A 23,571-nucleotide genomic window follows, 5' to 3' on the forward strand; every position below is an offset into this window, starting at 1 on the left:
GAACATTTTTGGGCAAACTATTCCAAAACTTTGATCCGACAAAAGATATAGAAAATGTACCATGTGTCGTTTTACATTTCGGGAGTCTAAGCATGGAATGATCTTTGCCTCTAGTCCTGTATGCATTGGCTCATAATATTGCGTTACAGAATGTGGTAAATGTCCCTTGTGTAGATCATATACAAAGGTTGACACTGCAAGCTTATGCAGGTCAAAAACATCTAACACTCCTAGACTGGTGAAGTCTGCTCTGTGATTGTATTTATACCAGATCGAAACATTTTGTTTGTTTGTTAATTGGTATTTGTTAAAAATATGTTGTATTTTTGTATATATTTTGTAGTTATTGTTATGTTTAAGTACATTTTTGAATGTATAGAATTGATATATTGAAGGTTAGTTCAGTTGGGTGTGATCTTACACTGCGGTTGATTTTGTTCCAATGGTGCTGTTATACATTGTCATTGTAGATTCTGAAGAAAGGCAATTCTCGAAAGCTCGATTAAAGGTTGCTACTCAACATGATAGCCACGTCTCTCGTGCAAGTTTTACTGACAATATATATAAGTGTCCTTACACCGCCCCGCCATGTTCTGGTTCAGTACATTGCTGTCACTATCCATACTACAAAACACAAACATATACATACAGGTAAAATGACAAAAAATGATAAAATGATAAAATGGCATATGATTATAGAAACACACACACATTATTATTTGTATGTATTTGCATTTGATAGTAACATATTATTTCCTGACTGCCCGATCCCTGCTTAAACTAAAACAACAAAAATATAAATGTACGCGCTCACAAACATACACACGCACACACACACACACACACACACACACACACACACACACACACACACACATACATGATTTATATTATACACTGTAGATCAAAACGATACGGAATTATACTCCATACCGCACAATGCACTACATGTATATGGAACGCGTGTCACGCTATGACGACAGGAAACAATCGAGTATTTGGAATAGATCACCGGGAATTCCAAGGAGCTCGGGAGTCCCCACTCGGCTATCATGCTCAGTTAACCGCCGCGGCGGTTAACAGTACATAAATACACTCTCCACCTCCCTGCTTATACTATCAAGCTGGACGGTTCAGTGTGAGCGGAATTATATCGCGCCTTGAGTTTGTCGACAGTGTATTGAAAGTCTACTGAGGTGCTTGTGTATACCCCTATCACTGCATAGTATTGATATTCTAGTTCATGTACATTCATTCAAACACGTAAGTATTATACTTTTGTCAATACAGGCACAATTTTCAGGCTGTGTGCTACCTGCCCAAATACTGATAGAATGCCATAGCAGCATATTTAAACGCTCACCGCAATGTGGAATTGTACACAATTATTCTCCGACTCCTAAGTTTACAACTGGGGTCGGAACATCGCGCTCTGCTAAGGGCGAGACGAGATATATATTATATGATATGAATGAAGGATTAACGCTATCGGGCTAAAGTCTGTCGACGCGTATAATAACTGCCGTATTAAATCAAATTCAATCGGTTGCGTGTGTTTGTTTCGGTTTATTTTGAAATAATCCGCTGAAAACACTTCACCAGAGTGTCGGTCAACTCTTCATGATGTTATACTGCTCTCGACATTGCACACAAACATATCTGTATTATATATATATATATATATATATATATATATATATATATATATATATTCATAAAGAGAGAGAGAGAGAGAGAGAGAGAGAGAGGGGGGGGGGGGCAAGTGCTCACTGTTGGATGTAGATCATTTATAAGAATTTATTTTATGGTGCAGTATATTCTCTATATGATGTGAGTTTATAGGCCTATGCTTGCGCTTATCTTGCAACTGAAAATTAGATGGACGGAAGGCAGAGATACATGCAAGGTATAATACGCCTGGTACGCTCTCTCTACTTCAGAGAAGCTTGAACCTTGCATCAAGTACTCACTTTCCTTCTTCAAACGGCGACCTTTACAGTGTACTTTCCTACATCATTTTTTTTTCTTTCAGTGTCTCCAAAAATGGATGAATCTGCACACTCGACCTTCTTATCCAGTGATCTTTCCATCATGAAATTAGCGAAGAAAATAAACCCTGTGGAAAATTACTGGGAATTAGCGCTGGTACTATTGGAAGATGAACCCAGGGTTGCGACGATTATAGGTCGACAAACAACAAATTTTCGCGATATCGTCTTCAAAATATTCATCAAATGGAGAAATGCGAATGGAAATCAACCCGACAAGCTGGAAAATTTGTTCGTGAAACTTGGACTTGAAGCTGCAAGAAAATATTTAAGTGAAGGTATGTATCTTCAAAGATCAGAGCAAAAAGTAACACGAATGGTGCATGACAACCAAAACTCATTCTCTGTCAGTCATTTGAAGTAATATAATGATAAATACTAGTACATGTTATGATCTTTTGCAACAGAGGAGCCTCTTTACTGTCCCGCTGCACTGAATAATGGCTTAGAGTAAATTTCACAATTATTACCTCAGCACTGACAGTGACCCATTAATCTGGAACGAGATCGACAATGTGTAAAACTTCTTGTTTCCCGTCCCGTATGAGCTGTGGGCAAGGGTATTGTGGGTTCAAAGTTACTTTTCCTTAAAATGCTGAAATAGGCTCAAAGTGTCTTCAATTTTTGAAATGTCATGTCAACTTATCTCGAGAATCACAATAGCCTAAAAATTGTACAGAAATCCTTATAGTTAAACCTTATACACATCTCTATGTTTTGTTTTGTACTCACACTTCAAGCAGATAATGAAGATGTCTTACAACCGAACGACCATAGTAAGCGCCAAGCATGAAAATGGTTGTGTGATCCAGGTGTGCTCTGATTGTGGCCGGGGGACTAAGACGGGGGCCAACTCTCACATTTTCATCTTCTTTAAAACACAATGTCAAAGTTGTCAAATTATAGGCCAGCTTGGGAGGCATTATCACAAAGGTTTATTTTTTCTTAACCTGTTCCATACGGGAACCTGGTGGTCTATGTATTAAGTCTATGGGGAATCCGGAATTCAGTATTGAACGGGTTGATAGAATACTTTACATGAATGGGCACCCCCATGCACCCTGAACCTAAGGGAACCCTAGAAAACCCCAAATTATAGTCTTTAAAAACAAATATTGTGTGAAACCAAGAATGCTCGAGGGATACATCAATGAGTGTACCGTCAAGGTATTTCTTCTTCCCCCCCCCCCCCCATTTCCAGGGGTGGGGTCAAGGGGTGGGGTCGGAACCAATCGAATTGTGTTTTCACATTCTCATCTTCTTTGTAAAACTGCATGGTCACATTTTCGATTAAGTTACAAGTATCATCGCCAGTGTGATAGAATAATCTTATTAAGATGCATTATTTAGAGTGAACTGAAGGTGAAATTTGAGGCAATATCCAGTCGTCGTGAAGGGAATGCTTCTCTGTGATTTTATAAGGAACTTACAGTTTGTTTAACTCATGGTTTGCAACCTGTAATTCAAAGAACATTAACAGTATAATTATGATTAAGGTTGCACGTTTTCTCTGATACAGAGCTAAAAAAGGACACAAATTTTCTTACGGCCAAGGACAGTAATCTCTACACACTGGCTTCAAAGATCAGTTGCGTCGCTAAGCACAGAGATATCGCACTTGGTCTCGACTTCAGCGACGTCGATCTGGAGAACATCATCGGGTTGACCCATGTCCAATACGAGGACGCCCTCTACAAAGCCTTTATAGCATGGAGGGATGCTCACAGTCCCAACATGACGACGTTTCACGAGCTTCAGACTATTTTGGAATCACATGGGCAGAAAGAAGCTTCGGAATACATGGAAACTCTCGAGAAAGAGGGTTTGAATCCAGGTAAGGGACGGAAAGTTTCTTAAGGTGATGACATATCTTTTCTCTTTCACTACACACTGTGTACAGAGCATTGTTGCTCGTGTTGTCTTATTTTGTTTCGCTTTTTGTTTTTGCGCATAACAATACGAAGAATGAATTAATATCAAAGAAGAAAGCAGTATAGTTGTTGAGCAATATAGGTAGGTCAGAGACGAGCAACACTGGTCGTAAGTTGATGTCCTCCGTTTTTCTTTACACGTGGATCATCAAACAATGACATTTTGCATTCAGTCCATCAGTAGCGATACCTACCTAAATCTTTCAACACCAAAAATGTACAACATCGAAATTGATTGTGTAATTTTGTATTTATTCTTACTTTTATACCAAAGCTTATAACTTATACTGTCCTTGAATGCCATTGAGTTTTGAATCAAGAGCAAAGTTGCAATAACTTTAGAGTATTGAAGACTGTCGTTTGATCCCAATGGTATAGAAACGTTTGCCACAAATACGCTGACAATTAAATGCTTTTGATTAAGCCTAAAGCAGTGTCCACCTCTTGTAGCTCCCTATAACATGTCTGCCAATTCGCCCTTCAGGTGCTGTGACATGGATAAAAGTTCACTTAGTACAATAGTGCTGGGCGGAGAATGACAGAATTACAGCCTGTATACATGCTGAAACTGGTGAGTTTTAGCTTACTCCGACTTGCGTTATTTCAGTAGTTTCATGATTTCCTTTTCAATTTTTTAACTGACAGTCTATGTATTACTTTCAAACTAATTTCAGGTTTGCTCTCAACTGCAGTCGACGAGGCAACTCGAAATACAGATGAACACACCATCAACGAAGATCGTGCAGACGGGTATTCCAGTTCGGAACCAGGTATACTCAACAGAACTATAATACACGTACGCCTAATGGCGATACATTGTTCCCCTGCCATATTTTCATTTGCCACTCGTACACCTTTTTACTCAATTTCAACCAAATTTGAAGACTTTACCTAAAATTTTACTGCAAATATTTTTACATATGAATTACTTAATAATTCATATCTGATATCACTGGCTGCCATGGCAACTATGAACTGACAGCTACGTCAGTCGGATGTTGTGTGTTTTCTGTTTTATTTTCCGTTAACAACATAATAGTGGATGAAATATAGGGGCTTATAATTTGGTGAAGGACCAAAGTATGAATGTGAATGGCCCTGAAATGGTATTCTTATCATTTACTTAATTTTCACGTGACAAAATGGTATCAAAACAATAGAATGGTGATATGAGTATTATATCATCAAAGTCAACGTAACTGATGGCAGACCAATTTTCTTTCTCTCTAAATCACATATTTCACATTAACATGCTGCAGTTATACAGTTCCCATCTTAATGTCGCTCTATTTGCATGCATTTCCTTTTAAAGCGTGCGAGTATACTCTTAGGAGGTTCTGTACAGTATAGGAAGAAGAAGAAGAAAAAAAAAGGTAAAATTTTTGATATTTTTCATATATTTTTCACCTTACTGAATGGTGTCCCCATTTGATAGCCTTGAGAAACGTCAAATGTAGGCCCTATATAGTGACAAATTTTAAGGTGCCCCATCTCTGTGTAAAATGATAAGTCTAAAGACACACTTAAAAGCTACATGGGCGTCACGGGGGGGGGGGTGCGTTGGGTGCGAACGCACCCCCCTTCAGACCCTTAAAAAAAAAGAAAAAAGAATCAGTCTGCGAGCGACCTCAACGCCGGACCCTAAATAATAATAATTTATTTGTTTATTTATTTATTTTTTGGAAATTTTGCATCGGGGGAAAAAAAAAAATCGTGGGCAAAAACAATTCGCACCCCTGGTTCTGGCAGCACTGATTTCATTCATATCTACTAGTACAAGTGTATTCTAGACAGTGTTTACTATTTAGATAGATTTTGGACATCCTTCTCATGCTTGGTCACTTCGACGCCACCTCGCTGGTCATACCTTCCCCAGTCATGAACATAAACCGACACCCTTGACTACCAGTGGCGGATCCAGGGGGAGGGGCGCACCGGGCGTCCCCCCCCCCCCGCCCCCTCTTAATTTCCAAAGCGAAAAAGTATAGCTACAAACGGCAGTTTTTGGACTGTAAAATGTCAAAATTTTCAAGCTCGCTCGCTCCGCTCGCTGGCATTTAGTCGTAATGCCATTCTCCTGAAGTTGCTGCAAGTAATTGCCGGCAGTTCCACCCGGTGCGCTCCCCCCCCCCTTACTGCAAAAAAAAAATATAGCTACAAACGGCAGTTTTTGGACTGTAAAATGTCTCATTTTTCAACCTCGCTCGCTCCGTTCGCTCGCATTTAAATTCTCCTGATATTGCTGCCAGTAATTGCCAGCAGTTGCGCCCGGTGCGCCCCCTTAATTTCGAAAGCAAGAAAGATATAGCTTCAAACGGCAGTTTTTGGACTGTAAAATGTCAAAATTTTCAAGCTCGCTCGCATTTAATCTTTATGCAATTCCCCTGATGTTACTGCCAGTAATTGTCTGCAGTTGCGCCCGGTGCGCCCCCCCCCCCTTAATTTCCAAAGCGAAAAAGTATAGCTACAAACGGCAGTTTTTTCTACTGTAAAATGTCAAAATTTTCAAGCTCGCTCTCTTCGCTCGCTCGCATTGAATCGTTATGCAATTCACATGACGTTGCTGCCGGTAATTGCCAGCCGTTGCGCCCCGTGGCATGCGCTCCACCCTCCTTAATTTCCAAAGCGAACAAATATGGCTAAGAAAGGCAGTTTTTGGACTGTAAAATGTAAAATTTTCAAGCTCGCTCGCATTTAATCGTTATGCAATTCACATGATGTTGCTGCCAGTAATTGCCAGCAGTTCCGCACGGTGCGCTCCCTCCCCTAATTTCCAAAGAGAAAAAATATGGCTAAGAACGGCAGCTTTTGGACTGTAAAATGTAAAGTTTTCAAGCTCGCTCGCATGTAATCGTTATGCTCCCTTGATATTGCTGCCAGTAATGCTAGGAGTTGCACCCGATGCGCCCCCCTTAAATTCCAAAGCGAAAAAATATAGCAACAAACGGCATTTTTTTTTTTAACTGTAAAATGTCAAAATATTCAAGCTCGCTCGCTCCGCTCGCTCGCATTTAATTGTTATATGCCTTTCTCCTGATGGTGTTGCTGCCAGTAATTGCCGGCAGTTGCGCCCGGTGCCCCTCCCCCTTAATTTCCAAAGCAAAAAAAAAAAAAAAAAAAAAAATGGCTACAAACGACAGTATGGGGACATCAATACAAGAAATTTATTGAAATTATATAGTTTATAGGCACACTGTTCAACAACAAATTCCATCAAAATGTACTGCTACCTTAAACAAGTGGGACTGTTTCAAGTCGATAAAAACACGCAAAAAGCCTGCATCAAATTGCACCAATTACAACATCAAAATGCAAAAAGTTCTCACCGTGGGGGGGGGGGGGGGGGGGGGGAGGGGAGGGACAACAGGCACTTCCCCACCCTCACCCCCTTCCTCGCTCCCTCGCATACTAACACCCCCCCCCCCCCCCCAAGATGAAATCCTAGCTACGCCAGTGCCCTTACCCCGCTTGGTTTCCCTCAAAAACAGTAAAAGTCTAGGGATTGGCAGCTTCCTATATTCCAAATGTCTGTCAAAAAAAAAAATCTCGTTACATTATAGGGTCAAAACGCACCCCCCTGAAAAAAAGCTGGTGACGCCCCTGAGCTACAATTATAGTACATTTCCCTTATATTTGTTTATATCGTGATGAATATATTCATCACGATATAAACAAATATAAGGGAAATGTATTATAATTGTAGCTTTTAAGTGTGTCTTTAAGTAAATTATCATTTTACACAGAGATGGGGCACCTTAAAATTTGTCACTATAAACATTTGACGTTTCTCAAGGCTATCAAATGGGGACACCATTCAGTAAGGTGAAAAATATATGAAAAATATCAAAAATTTTACTTTTTTTTTTCTTATAGCATCCCCATGTTGTGACCTTGAGAAATTTCAACCTTAACAAAATAACAAGTTTGGATTGCTCATCTTTTGTGGCATCTATGAAAGTGATTGTCTCATAATAAAGACATAATACTGGGAAGACTCGATAGTAGAATATTTTCTATGCACTTCTTTTGATTGTGGTAAATATATAGTACTCGAATGGGCGACCTTGAGAAAGTTCAAAGGTTGTAGTCCAGGCTAGAAGGCACCCAACCTTGTTTTTTGATATATACAATGTTTTTTGACGGTTTCTTGTCAATTCGAGGGTGCTGATTCCAAATCCGATTGATGCCACTCGCGTAACCTTGAGCATTTTCGGCAAAATGCAGAAATCCAAAATGGCCGCCAGATATGCTAATTCGGCCATGATAAACACAAAAATGTGCATTATATGACCAATTATTCCGCCAAACTTTGTACATTTCTGTTCCTAGAGTTACTCAATCTGCATTTGCAAGAGAATTTTCATTTCATATAGGTTCATTTAGTATTTAAAGATAATTTTTTATTCAAAATGGCCGCCATTCCTATGCTTATGTACTAAATGAATGGCAAAACATATACATGGACAGTCATATAGAACAAAATTACTCAGTGTATTTGCAGTCCCGTACCTACGCTATCATAAAGTGTTGCAGGTGCAATACAAATATGTTGGGTGTCACTTACAATATAGAGGGCCTACATGTATATTTGAGCATTTTATATTCATAAACCTTACGATGTTTAACACAATATCTTATATATTCCATTTTGTCTCAACAACGAATATAAGTTCACTAAACGTCTCGCAAGAGATCAATATACCATCATATTCTACATGCAGGTTGAATATAAAAATATAATACTAACCAGGGAGGTGTCTCACCTCCCTGGCATACTAACACAATATATTAAGAAGCCTAGATACGCAGTATTTATCAAATAATGTTGAAAATGGAGGGGAAGCTAGAAAGCAAAGCTTCTAATATGCATTCCCCTAAAACCATGGTAACAAAGTACAGAAAAATCCTGTACAGTAAATGCAGAGAAACATGGTTTCAGACAAAAACACATCGGACATTAATGACACAGCTAAATACCCTTTACATTGTAGATTTTTTTTCCAGCAAGGAGTTGGGGAGGGAGGAGTCCCGAGGCGAGTTTGAAATGGATCATAACCTCCATCGCTTTGATATGATATAATTTAGAAGTACCGCCTTGATATTATCGAGCAAACATGATTTTCTTATTGAAGTAAAACAACAACAAAAACTGGTGAAGGCATAAACGAAACTGTCCAAACACGGCAATACCGTACAAAATATTCATTGAACATCAATCGAGGAGCAATGTGAGATACCTCTTTCAGTTCTCTCACAGTTCCCAAGTGTTGATAATATACACTTTGACATCATGATTTCATTCAGTCTTGTCTTAAAACTAAAACTGTCATTCTTATTGTCTTTAAAGAACCCTTTAATTGGATGTTTGGCAGTAGGCGACATCAGCCCCAAATTTGCAGAATTCTCAGACTAAAGATGCTTATTGGTCCTGCAATTTCTTTAATTGCAACCACATCTTATGATATGTTCAGCACTTCCTCAGGGGTCAGAGGGCGATTATTTGCCATAGAAACAGAATGAAGACATGAAGACTTGCTTGATCACCACCCATTGAAGCCCTATGGCTTTGTTGCCAGGCCAGAGACAGTGTTGTAGGTAACTTGGGTGGTATCAGAGATGACATCAGACCAGCATCTGCACCAACCTGTTTAGGGGTCAAAGCTTTCAAGTTACGGGAGGGAAATCTAGGCTTGTGGGATTTCAGACGCATTGATGGCAGGTTGTTCAAGGGGGCCTTTCATGAAGCGTTTTGTCAGATCTTTTCTTATTGACAAACTGTTATAAGCTACTAAAATCCTTGCATCTGATTGGCTGAGAGCAACTTTGTCAGACAAAACGCTTCATGAAATACCCCCATGCTATCGTGTTTGGAAGGTCAGGGTATGCGTTGACGGCACTGGTGACACTTGCCATCCTTTCCTTCCAGCGTGAGGGAGAGTGATCGAGTGCCATTGAAGGAGGGTGTACTTCCTTAGCCTATGCTTGGAAGGCTTGCCACAGAGGGCTACCTTGAACATAGCGTTGGTTACTAAGATGGAAGGCATGATGATAATCTTATAAAGGTTGGGGCAAAGTCTCCAGAAGGTGAAGTACTCCTCTATTGTCTTGAGATGGGTCAGTACTCAGCTCATGTCATCCAAGGACTTTCTATGAAACGTAAAGGCGAGATCATGTTCAAACTTCCTACGCGAAGTGAATGTTATGTCACCATGTATATGTTAAGAAGAGCTCTAGTGGAGTTAGTTTTATACAGCCACCTTAAGGAGGCCATCATTCAGAGTCCTAACACAGTTGGTCTGGTTACCTAGAGCAATCCTGAATCTGCAAGTGCTGTAGATTAAAGACAAGCAGTGTGAAGGGGTGCACGTCACGAGACCGACACCCATGAGTCATACAGCTCACGAGTAATATAACCCATGAGTTATACTGCTCACGAGTCATACAGCCCATGAGTTCGACACTAAGCTAACAAGGCCCACGAGACCGACACATTAAGCCCCGTGTTGAGTCTGTCGAACTCGTGGGCTGTTTTTGCCGATTGTCGAACTCATGGGCTTTATTTGCCTAATGTCGAACATATGGGCTGTATGACTCGTGAGCTGTATGACTCATGGACCTGTTTTCAATGTCGAACTCGGAGGCTGTATGACTCGTGGGTGTCGGTCTTGTGGGATGACCCCGTGTGAAGTTGTTATAGCACTGCTTTCAGAATGAGGCAGCACTGTACATATCTCAGAGTCTCCGTTGACATCATATTATACGCAAACACATTCACTCCGAAAAAAAAACTGGTGGTAAAATTCATCTACCATATATAATTCATCTGGGTTAACAGGAAAAACTTTCGGCCATTGTTTTCATTTCAGAGATTTGACGACAGGAAGTGAGGTGGTCCCTTTTTTCCAATTTCCCCTGCCTCATGTTCTTTCTCGGATGAGGGGACTGAAAAGTTTGTATAATATCGCTTTTAGAAGAACAGGACAGTTAATTGGGAATTTCATTTGTGTCATCATCTAGGATTCAGCCTTTTCATTCAGTAAAGTAGAGTGAATATTATGATGTTGAACATCTCAAGGCAATTAAGTGTCAAATGTTCATATCTAATAATTCCTGATAAACGATCTTGACGTTGGCATCAATTCAAGTTTTGGTGGATTTTTCCAAATTCCTAGGGGAAAATTCAGATTGAGGGAGTAGATTTGGATGTTTGCATCAAAATACAAAACAGCTTTTGTTAGGATCAACCTTCTGATTTATAATCAGCACACAAATTGATAAACAGTGTACCTGAGTGACAGGAAAAAAAAGAAGAAAATTTGTTTATTTCCATGCACACTTTGCCGTCCATAATTGTGATGGGGTATGTAAGTGGCATCCATTTTGAAGTGTTGTATTAAGAAGGATATAATAAGCCTAAAAACAATACATTTTGTGCTTGTTTGCTTGTTTGTTTGCTTGTTTTGCTAGTGGCACTCATCAGATTTGCATTGCACATGCAAAACTTGATAAAAGCGTAGGTATGTGACTGAAAATTCGTCTTCTATTTGTGTTTTGCCATTCATAAACATGAGTATAGGAGTGGCGGCCATTTTGAATTGAAAATAAGCTTAAAATACTCAATGCACCTCTTCAAAAGAAAAAATTTCTTGCATGTGTATGTAGAATTACTCAAGGAACAAAAATTTAAACAACTTTGATGGAATAATTGGTCATAAAATTGACGTAACTGGGATTATGATGGCCAAATTAGCAAAAATAGCATATCTGGCGGCCATTTGGGATTTCTGCATTTTGCCGAAAATGCTCAAGGTTACGCGAGTGGCATCAATCGGATTCGGAATCAGCACCCTCGAATTGACAAGAAACCATCAAAAAACATTGTATATATAAAAAAACAAGGTTAGGTGCACTTTCTATGGAGCCTAGCCTGGACTATTGGGTCATGTGTGGAGTTTGAGTTGCTCTACCCATGTGCCAAATATGCAAACTTATATCACACAGCGGTAAATGGGGGTGGGGGTGGGATAAGGGATACATATCTGTACTGTATCTGTACCTGTACAAACACCCCCTGAAATTAAAAAAAAAAAAACAAAATGGAAGAAGAAGGAATGTGACTGTATTAATTTTGTAACGACTGCATGGTGTTCAATCACACGCCCGCCTATAAAGTGAGAGCTAAAGAGAGCTTAACGGTATCTTTTAGGATTTTAACTTTCTCAAGTGCTCGCTTCGTTCGATAGCAAATAATATAGTAATGCCGACTGAAAGCATGATTTAGATGTTGAAAAAGACCAAGCCGGTATACCTGCTACGACGCGCGCCGTTCGGGGCCATCTACAAATTACCTAAAACTGAATAAAAACAAAACAAAAAAGAAAACAAAACGATACAAAAGGCCAGAATTTGACACCCTCCCCATCAACCAATTCCTGAATCATTGAACAAACGATGATGACTCAGTCAGAATATATCTATGCACCCCCAGGGATGATCGGGGTCATCCCACGAGACCGACACTCACGAGTCATACGGTCCACGAAACCGACATACGCAGAAAAAGGCTCACGACACCGACACTACGTATAGTAAAGGCTCGCGAGACCCCCACCCCACTCCTCGATATTAATTTACGCCGGTGGTATGTCATAGAAATTGATTTTGGCACACTGTATCCTCCCCCTTCTCCAACCGGACTTGTGAAGGATCAAATTATCTTGGGCTTAAAAAAGATTGAACACATACATGTATAATACACTATGGGCATTTCATGTTGAGCAGTCGGCGCACTATATGGTATAAACACGTTATAATCATGGTTGAACCATGGACCTACTACACATGGACTAGAAATGAAGGTCTTTCTTTGATCACATCATCACCGCCGCCACCTGATTATGTGCGTCTAAATGAGTACATTCAGGTGCTTGGATAATAACGATTATGCAGTCGTGCAAAGTCAATGACAAAAGAACCATTTCCCTCGTTGCGGTCTTATTTTGCTGAGGTGCCTTTTCAGACTCAACTGCCTTTGAATAAACACCGATGAAACGGACCAGCAAACCCGAAAACATGACAGTTAGTCCAGGCTAGGCTCCATAGAAAGTGCACCTAACCTTGTTTTTTTATATATACAATGTTTTTTGATGGTTTCTTGTCAATTCGAGGGTGCTGATTCCGAATCCGATTGATGCCACTCGCGTAACCTTGAGCATTTTCGGCAAAATGCAGAAATCCCAAATGGCCGCCAGATATGCTATTTTTGCTAATTTGGCCATCATAATCCCAGTTACGTCAATTTTATGACCAATTATTCCATCAAAGTTGTTTAAATTTTTGTTCCTTGAGTAATTCTACATACACATGCAAGAAATTTTTTCTTTTGAAGAGGTGCATTGAGTATTTTAAGCTTATTTTCAATTCAAAATGGCCGCCACTCCTATACTCATGTTTATGAATGGCAAAACACAAATAGAAGACGAATTTTCAGTCACATACCTACGCTTTTATCAAGTTTTGCATGTGCAATGCAAATCTGATGAGTGCCACTAGCAAAACAAGCAAACAAACAAGCAAACAAGCACAAAATGTATTGTTTTTAGGCTTATTATATCCTTCTTAATACAACACTTCAAAATGGATGCCACTCACATACCCCATCACAATTATGGACGGCAAAGTGTGCATGGAAATAAACAAATTTTCTTCTTTTTTTTCCTGTCACTCAGGTACACTGTTTATCAATTTGTGTGCTGATTATAAATCAGAAGGTTGATCCTAACAAAAGCTGTTTTGTATTTTGATGCAAACATCCAAATCTACTCCCTCAATCTGAATTTTCCCCTAGGAATTTGGAAAAATCCACCAAAACTTGAATTGATGCCAACGTCAAGATCGTTTATCAGGAATTATTAGATATGAACATTTGACACTTAATTGCCTTGAGATGTTCAACATCATAATATTCACTCTACTTTACTGAATGAAAAGGCTGAATCCTAGATGATGACACAAATGAAATTCCCAATTAACTGTCCTGTTCTTCTAAAAGCGATATTATACAAACTTTTCAGTCCCCTCATCCGAGAAAGAACATGAGGCAGGGGAAATTGGAAAAAAGGGACCACCTCACTTCCTGTCGTCAAATCTCTGAAATGAAAACAATGGCCGAAAGTTTTTCCTGTTAACCCAGATGAATTATATATGGTAGATGAATTTTACCACCAGTTTTTTTTTTCGGAGTGAATGTGTTTGCGTATAATATGATGTCAACGGAGACTCTGAGATATGTACAGTGCTGCCTCATTCTGAAAGCAGTGCTATAACAACTTCACACGGGGTCATCCCACAAGACCGACACCCACGAGTCATACAGCCTCCGAGTTCGACATTGAAAACAGGTCCATGAGTCATACAGCTCACGAGTCATACAGCCCATATGTTCGACATTAGGCAAATAAAGCCCATGAGTTCGACAATCGGCAAAAACAGCCCACGAGTTCGACAGACTCAACACGGGGCTTAATGTGTCGGTCTCGTGGGCCTTGTTAGCTTAGTGTCGAACTCATGGGCTGTATGACTCGTGAGCAGTATAACTCATGGGTTATATTACTCGTGAGCTGTATGACTCATGGGTGTCGGTCTCGTGACGTGCACCCCTTCACACTGCTTGTCTTTAATCTACAGCACTTGCAGATTCAGGATTGCTCTAGGTAACCAGACCAACTGTGTTAGGACTCTGAATGATGGCCTCCTTAAGGTGGCTGTATAAAACTAACTCCACTAGAGCTCTTCTTAACATATACATGGTGACATAACATTCACTTCGCGTAGGAAGTTTGAACATGATCTCGCCTTTACGTTTCATAGAAAGTCCTTGGATGACATGAGCTGAGTACTGACCCATCTCAAGACAATAGAGGAGTACTTCACCTTCTGGAGACTTTGCCCCAACCTTTATAAGATTATCATCATGCCTTCCATCTTAGTAACCAACGCTATGTTCAAGGTAGCCCTCTGTGGCAAGCCTTCCAAGCATAGGCTAAGGAAGTACACCCTCCTTCAATGGCACTCGATCACTCTCCCTCACGCTGGAAGGAAAGGATGGCAAGTGTCACCAGTGCCGTCAACGCATACCCTGACCTTCCAAACACGATAGCATGGGGGTATTTCATGAAGCGTTTTGTCTGACAAAGTTGCTCTCAGCCAATCAGATGCAAGGATTTTAGTAGCTTATAACAGTTTGTCAATAAGAAAAGATCTGACAAAACGCTTCATGAAAGGCCCCCTTGAACAACCTGCCATCAATGCGTCTGAAATCCCACAAGCCTAGATTTCCCTCCCGTAACTTGAAAGCTTTGACCCCTAAACAGGTTGGTGCAGATGCTGGTCTGATGTCATCTCTGATACCACCCAAGTTACCTACAACACTGTCTCTGGCCTGGCAACAAAGCCATAGGGCTTCAATGGGTGGTGATCAAGCAAGTCTTCATGTCTTCATTCTGTTTCTATGGCAAATAATCGCCCTCTGACCCCTGAGGAAGTGCTGAACATATCATAAGATGTGGTTGCAATTAAAGAAATTGCAGGACCAATAAGCATCTTTAGTCTGAGAATTCTGCAAATTTGGGGCTGATGTCGCCTACTGCCAAACATCCAATTAAAGGGTTCTTTAAAGACAATAAGAATGACAGTTTTAGTTTTAAGACAAGACTGAATGAAATCATGATGTCAAAGTGTATATTATCAACACTTGGGAACTGTGAGAGAACTGAAAGAGGTATCTCACATTGCTCCTCGATTGATGTTCAATGAATATTTTGTACGGTATTGCCGTGTTTGGACAGTTTCGTTTATGCCTTCACCAGTTTTTGTTGTTGTTTTACTTCAATAAGAAAATCATGTTTGCTCGATAATATCAAGGCGGTACTTCTAAATTATATCATATCAAAGCGATGGAGGTTATGATCCATTTCAAACTCGCCTCGGGACTCCTCCCTCCCCAACTCCTTGCTGGAAAAAAAATCTACAATGTAAAGGGTATTTAGCTGTGTCATTAATGTCCGATGTGTTTTTGTCTGAAACCATGTTTCTCTGCATTTACTGTACAGGATTTTTCTGTACTTTGTTACCATGGTTTTAGGGGAATGCATATTAGAAGCTTTGCTTTCTAGCTTCCCCTCCATTTTCAACATTATTTGATAAATACTGCGTATCTAGGCTTCTTAATATATTGTGTTAGTATGCCAGGGAGGTGAGACACCTCCCTGGTTAGTATTATATTTTTATATTCAACCTGCATGTAGAATATGATGGTATATTGATCTCTTGCGAGACGTTTAGTGAACTTATATTCGTTGTTGAGACAAAATGGAATATATAAGATATTGTGTTAAACATCGTAAGGTTTATGAATATAAAATGCTCAAATATACATGTAGGCCCTCTATATTGTAAGTGACACCCAACATATTTGTATTGCACCTGCAACACTTTATGATAGCGTAGGTACGGGACTGCAAATACACTGAGTAATTTTGTTCTATATGACTGTCCATGTATATGTTTTGCCATTCATTTAGTACATAAGCATAGGAATGGCGGCCATTTTGAATAAAAAATTATCTTTAAATACTAAATGAACCTATATGAAATGAAAATTCTCTTGCAAATGCAGATTGAGTAACTCTAGGAACAGAAATGTACAAAGTTTGGCGGAATAATTGGTCATATAATGCACATTTTTGTGTTTATCATGGCCGAATTAGCATATCTGGCGGCCATTTTGGATTTCTGCATTTTGCCGAAAATGCTCAAGGTTACGCGAGTGGCATCAATCGGATTTGGAATCAGCACCCTCGAATTGACAAGAAACCGTCAAAAAACATTGTATATATCAAAAAACAAGGTTGGGTGCCTTCTAGCCTGGACTAAGTTTTCCAATCGCAAAATTTAAAATTACTGAAGTGGACACTTGTGGACAAGCATGCAACATGGCTTAATGATAGTACATACGTGATTGTCATCTACGGTTATTGTCTATGTTTATTCTGGAACAATTGAGAAAAAAATTGAGAAAATTACATTACGAATCACAACCAACCTGTCAAAACAATTGCTTTCTCTTGTAAAAGTACTCACATTTCTCAAATGAAATTACGTGAGCGATGATTTCCCAATGTACACTACAACTGCCATGCATTTTTCATGATTTAGGAGAATTACTATCTTCTGCGCATGTAGTTTTTACATTTCTCAAAGCGTCGAATTGTTTTTGTCCAGGCTGGTTGTCAGCGGTGATGATAACATCAAAGCAAGAAAGCACGCTTAAAATGATTTTGTGACGCTTTTGACAGAAACAGGTGCATGAATTAATTAACGAGCGATGAATGTCCATAATTTAGTAGGTCCATGGTTGAACGAACAAATGCTAATGCGGGCAGTCAAGTGCACTAACATTTCATAAAGTGTCTGACCAAAATCAGATTCTTCACGTCGATATCTACAACAATCCATAACGTGGACTAGATGTAGAGACCTTGAGAATGTTACATGCTATAAAACAAATTAAGGCAAAGGAAGTGGAATGAAAATCTGAATTGAAATTCGAAAATCGTCAACCTTCATGTCTGTGCAATATTGACGCAATCATTACAAAACGTTTTGAAACAAAGTAGGCTAAATTAAACGCCCCTTATTGTGAGTTTTTTCTTAATGTAGACCATGCAATTAACATACTTCTATATTAGATCATGCTATGTGATAACAGTCATGAATGTTGAGCTTGGAAGGTCTTTGCCTTTGATGATTAAATTTTTATGTATTGCAGTGTAGAGGAAGTAGATCTACAGTATTTCTTTTGATTAGTTTTTTGAGGAATGGGAATTAGGACTGAAAGTACATTGCATGGCATGACACCGCAGTCTAAACATACGAAATAAACGGATTTAACCCATCTTTTTAAACCAAATGAGACTGACAGCGGAAATATTCATTTACTTTCATATTTCATACAGCGGCACTCGTTTCGATCCAGGAACTTAGAGGTCCCACGTCCGTTATTGTCGTGCACCCAACCGATGACGACTCGTGTCAGCAGTAAGTTTTAACGTATCCAAAATCCAGGCGAATATACATTGTATATAAGTTTATTTTCGATGGGTTACTTTGAAATTCAAAGATTGCCTTCACTCGATAGTTGTCTTTGCCTTAAGAAAAATCACTCAATGTTGAGTGTGAAATGCCTCCAAGGATTATGCATTAGCAGAGGAAAAATCTGACATATTTTATTCATTCCATTCATGATGCATTTGTTTATCTCATGAATCTCCCTCTTATGTCTCTGCTATCTGGAAAGCGTTTATAGAATCCACGTGTATAACGATATTTCAAGCGAAGCTGTGACGTCTTAACTGATTCAAGTCAGGCATTAAGATGTATCGTGTGTAGGTAATTGTAATGAGCCAGTTGATCATTTTCACACGCTTTCCCCCTTGTCTCACTGTTTATAAAAACATAGAGTACTTCAGTATTGCTTTCTCTTACCGTAAGAGAATTCGATATTTTGTAGCATATAACTTCTACATAATATGTCCTCCTATTACTTCACGATCTTGATGGAAGAAGATCTAGCTACCAGAGCATTCTATGTGTTCCATAAAAAAGACACATTCTGAAATGATATAACTTGGGACCTATACCGTCCTGCTACCCCGTTCCTCCCTGCTGCTTATCTTGATTTCATCTTACAATGGTCATGATTATAGGAGAAACTTTCAAACAAATTTTACAACGATTTTAACCACAAAGAATCACCATTACAAGATGTGTCTCTGTTGGGTGAGAACCTTTGCCTATCAAATTATATACGAGACAAGAATTTACTTACATTGGTAATTACTGGTAAATCATAAATCATATCAAAGAACATAATGAGTCAAAGAAATAAGAACAAATATTATTTTGTTAAGTGTTTAAAGCGCCTGTTGTATAATCGATTGTTCATCTAATGTGATCGCACAGACACACCGACTTAATTTTTTTCTCCCTTGTATGGTGTTACTGCATTTCTTCCAAACGTATTAATACATATTTTCTAATGTAGGCTTCACGAGTTGATTGATACACTTGAAAAATGGTAATGTTTGATAATTGTTAATGGTGTCTTTAATAATCAATAGTTTGTTATCTGAAGTAATACTTGTATTGTCATTATAGTAACGCTGTATCTCCTCTGTTATTTGTCAAAAAGAGAATTATAACGTCTGCACAAAATCTGTGTATAAGGAGGGAAAATACTCACTCATAAACTCAGTACTCGGTGATAGGAATTTTCATGAAGTTTATCTGCTTCTCAAATTGTGTTTCTAATTTCTGTTTACATTTTGAATACATGTACTAGTAATGCGGATGTAGGCGTTTTCCATCTATTGGTTCGTTTTTTCTTCTTATCTGTGTTGTATTTCATAGGTTATTTCTTTTCTGTTTTGTCAAAGTATCTACTTTTTGTTACAAGCGTGCGGTGTATCATTGTCAATCAATATGACTTATTGGGTTTTTATTTAAGTTTGCATTTAAAATCTATTTATCTACTTATTATTACAGAAGCAATTAGATAAATTTTGATAAAACACAAATGTCACATTACTAATTCTGCAACATTCCTGTATTGTGCTTTAGCTGCAGACCGATATACATTTTAACAGTTGACGAAAGTCAGATTTGATATATTTATGTACACGATATGACTATAGCCAACTATTTTTATAAGACACATTTTTTGTCGCGTACAGAAATTTATAGTGACATAAAAAGGGGTCAGCACCCATTTATACATGTCCTGGAATTGGTTATCTTTCACCCACATCTAAATGATCGAAGTAATACATAATTTGATGTAGAAAATATAAATTGCTTTCTTGACGAAACACAATCTCGTGAAATTACTCTTTCCCAGGATTTTTTTTTTAAGGCTGACGATTTTAGTTCACCTGAGCTGAAGGCACAAGTGAACTATTGCGATCACTTTTCGTCCGTTTTCCGTCGTGCATCGTCCGTCGTGTGTAAACTTTATGCATTTACATCTTGTTCTTGAAAACCGCATGACCGCTTTCACCAAAGTTGGCAGGTATAAGCATGCCTATAGGTTAGGATCTCAGTTTATTCAAATGGGCACCATGCCCCACCTGCGGGTCCCCAATGGGGCCCTTACCCCCCCCCCCTCCCCCACCACCATTAAGGAATCTCTAAAAAATCTTCTTCTCTAGAACCAGATGTGATAAAGCTAACTTATATGATATGAGTTAGTACATTAATGACTGTAGTTTTATGTCTATTCATGGCGGAATCAGTTGTGGCGCCCTTGGCACTCATCGGAGGGGGTTGGAGGGGTCCAAATGAGGGGGGGGGGGCTATTGATTGTGCATTTTCATCGTTTTCTTGAAAACAACATGGCTTTTCACCAAACTTGGTAGGTAGCAATCCTACAGTGGGATAGGATCTCAGCTTGTTCGAATGGGCACCCTACTCCCCTGGGGGCCCCAGGTGGCCCACCCCCACCCCCAATTTATTGATACTGGAAAAAAAAATCTTCTTTAGAATCAGAAGTGATATAGCTTTGAGTCTTTTTTTTTTCCAAGCTGCATATTCAAATTTGGAAAGACGTGTACTTGGCAGGTACTTTACCAGTGTGATGTAATATACGAATTGACACAATGCCCCCAGCTCTCAAAGCTGTCTCGACCCCCGCGTTCGCAATGTTCTCAGGTATAGTCTGCAAGAATGTGTGAGAGGTGAACTTGCGATACTCAGGTGAGCGCGAAACCTCCAGGCCTCTTGTTATAGTATCAACTTCTCATAGGATATCCTATGAGAAGTTGCCATTTTCCCCTTAAGCTGTATAGGTTACAAGTACAATATACTGTATATATGCCTACTTATGCCTGCTCAGTAAGCTATACTGAGGCATCAGTATCCTGCAAGCGTGGCAACCTTGCATTTTTAGTAAAGGTTGAACAAACAGTTATATCATATCAAACATTGAGAAACAGTACACCTGTAGCAAAAAAAAAAAAATAATAATAATGATGTGTCATTCCTACAGTACTTACAGTATGTGGTAGTACTCATGGATTTCAATCCTCGTGTGGGACATGTTTCGTTAAAATGTATAAGATAATTTTATTCTTTTAAAGTATGAATAAATTTTTTTTCCAGTTTTACAAACCGTGGTTTTACATTCTCAAGTTCTTTGGTTTCTTCATTGTGTTATTACAGTCTATCTATTTCTGTGCACCTTTATTGATTTGTTCAGTATAGCATTATAATGTCATCAATTTGTTTGTTTTCCGCCCTTTATTTTATGTCAGTGTGCTTCTTTTTATTGTTGTTTTGAATGATGAAATTGTATCAAATGAAGTGATTCGATTTGAGGAAAGTTGCTAGCAGACCTCACCATGCATCAAACACCCGCAAAAAACATACCTCCTTGACGGAAGTGTCTCTATCGCATCGCATCATTGTTCATACAAAATACATAATTATGGCTTCATGTACCAAGATGTAATGATAACATAAAGCATAGTATGGTTTGTTTGCATGTATCCAGATATTATGTTCGGTACAATACACATAACTTTGTCGCATGCTTTGAGTTATGACTCAGTGAATGATAAATAAAATATGAACATTTAATCTAAACCTATATACAGTTCTTTTCAAAAGACATTATAGAACTACTATACAAAGAAACATGGGTCAATCTTTACTATCCATGTGAACACATTAAAAAGAATTAGACTAAAAGAAAGTGAAAGGCTGCGAGTTCGACATCACATCATGGAGCTTAATGTATCGATCTCATCATGAGTCTTTTTGCTTATTGCGTTGCCTATAAGGGTGTGGTTTCACGGAGCACGCGAACGATTTGTGAAGGAAGCGAATGGATTTTTTTTTCTCCGAATGTATTCCGACAATGAAGCTGAAAACCCTTCTTGCGCAATGTGTTCGAAGTTCGCACGACGTATGTGCGAATATACAAAATATTGAGGGGTCACTATACTCTTTGTAATGTATGTAAGACCCTCTGAAGAAGAAAACCAATTTCCCAAAAAAAAGGGGGTTAGGAAGCCCACTATAAAAGAGACAAGGTGGACTTCGACAATAATACAGTAGATGAAACAAGTATACATGCAAAGAAGACGACTAATTGCAGATGTAGTATCGAGGAGATAAATGAGCCTGTGCTTAGGGTGGGATTTCACGGAGCACGCGAACGATTTGCGAAGGACGCGAATGACAAAATCCAACATTCGGAAACGTTTTTCTCCGAATGTTTTCCGACAATGAAGCCGAAAACTATTCTTGCGCAATTTGTGCGAAGTTTCCACGACGTATGTGCGAACGTCGTGTGTATCATTGCTAAAGTACAGCATGTTACGTACACGAAGAACACGCGACGGAAATGCGAACAACGAAAAATGTTCAATAATCATGGGAGAAAATGTACCCAAGGAGAGGTGGAAGCTGTCTTGAGTTGAATTTTTTTCTTTCCTCTATTTCTCCTTTCTTTTTCTCTCATTGATCTATTGTGTGCTTGCCTACATTTTTTTTCTTAGGACGTATCTCCACTAGTAAAGCATTTGATCTTCTTTTTTTTTTTTGGGGGGGGGGGGCAGTTCCTCCAACACATAATCTCTATAGTTCAAATGAAATTTTACATACTTTAGATTAATTTTAAGTGTATTCTGCGATTTTTTTTTTGGTATATCAAACATTTCTTTCTCTTTGCTAGTCTTTATTTTTTGTTACTATTTATAGTTGTTAATAATTGTTTGATGTTTAGATGTATGCTACGATTTTTATTTGTAGAAAACGTATAGGTCATACATCCCCCAACGTGCGCTAAACATTCGCGAGAATGTCTCAAAATGTACGCGAACAGTTTGCAATTATATCGTAAAATGATCGGAAAAACTTCGCAGATTTCGCGTAACATACGCGAGACATTCTCCAAAGTTTCGGAATCTGTTTGGGGTTTCACGAACATTTTGAGAACATCGCGCGTGTCTTGCGAAGGTCTTGCGCATATGACGAGGCTTTAAAGACACTTTCGAGAACAATTCACGAGTAAATCACGACCAAGTGTGCGGAAAAGGTTCGCCAAAAATTTCAAACTTTTTTGAAATTCTCGCCGAAGTAAAAACGACATTCGCGAACAACTGACGACGCTTCCGAACCCTCACGTTCGTTTGGCGAACTTTTGCAGACTAAAATACGAATGCTGGATTTCGCCATTCGCGTCCTTCGCAAATCGTTCGCGTGCTCCGTGAAATCCCACCCTAAGGGAACAACAACATTCCAAAAGTATGACTAAATGTAACCCAGAAGTGACTGAGGAGAAACTTCGAAAATTCATAACTTTTGAACGAATTGAGGCCGATTTTCCATAAATCCTCACTGATGTGTTCTACTAATATTGCTGCATTCACTCAACCCACATATCTATGAAGATGAACTTGCCCATTTGGTGTGGGGTTAGGGACTATACTGGCCTAGTCGTTGATTCTTAGCTTTTTTGACCTGATGCTGTTTCA

The 23,571-nt window shown here is 39.0% G+C and overlaps 1 protein-coding gene across 2 annotated transcripts; it reads left to right on the forward strand.

The window, feature by feature from the left end:
• The first annotated feature begins 1,129 nt into the window (after window positions 1–1,129).
• On the forward strand, window positions 1,130–18,613 carry LOC139738199 (uncharacterized). 2 transcript variants are annotated; one of them, XM_071648860.1, is made up of 5 exons: window positions 1,130–1,263; window positions 2,033–2,326; window positions 3,568–3,882; window positions 4,654–4,749; window positions 17,995–18,613. In XM_071648860.1, exons 2-5 carry the CDS (start codon window positions 2,044–2,046, stop codon window positions 18,078–18,080), a joined length of 780 nt encoding a protein of 259 aa, XP_071504961.1. In that variant the 5' UTR covers window positions 1,130–1,263; window positions 2,033–2,043; the 3' UTR covers window positions 18,081–18,613. The 2 variants fall into 2 exon arrangements, with proteins under 2 accessions (XP_071504961.1, XP_071504962.1); XM_071648861.1 differs by lacking the exon at window positions 17,995–18,613 and adding an exon at window positions 5,292–5,339.
• Window positions 18,614–23,571: the final 4,958 nt, after the last annotated feature.

Source organism: Diadema antillarum, unplaced genomic scaffold (assembly GCF_040938485.1).
Source record: "Diadema antillarum isolate AM-2024a unplaced genomic scaffold, OU_Dant_1.0 seq00000728_RagTag, whole genome shotgun sequence".
NCBI classification, from domain to species: Eukaryota; Metazoa; Echinodermata; class Echinoidea; order Diadematoida; family Diadematidae; genus Diadema; species Diadema antillarum.

What these genes read in the sequence shown, in the direction of transcription:
- LOC139738199 (XM_071648860.1), top strand. Translation starts at nt 2,044, where the DNA reads ATGGATGAATCTGCACACTCGACCTTCTTATCCAGTGATCTTTCCATC. An exon ending in GAAAGAGGGTTTGAATCCAG is followed by an intron (nt 3,883 to 4,653) that starts GTAAGGGACGGA and finishes AACTAATTTCAG; the next exon opens with GTTTGCTCTCAACTGCAGTC. An exon ending in GTATTCCAGTTCGGAACCAG is followed by an intron (nt 4,750 to 17,994) that starts GTATACTCAACA and finishes TATTTCATACAG; the next exon opens with CGGCACTCGTTTCGATCCAG.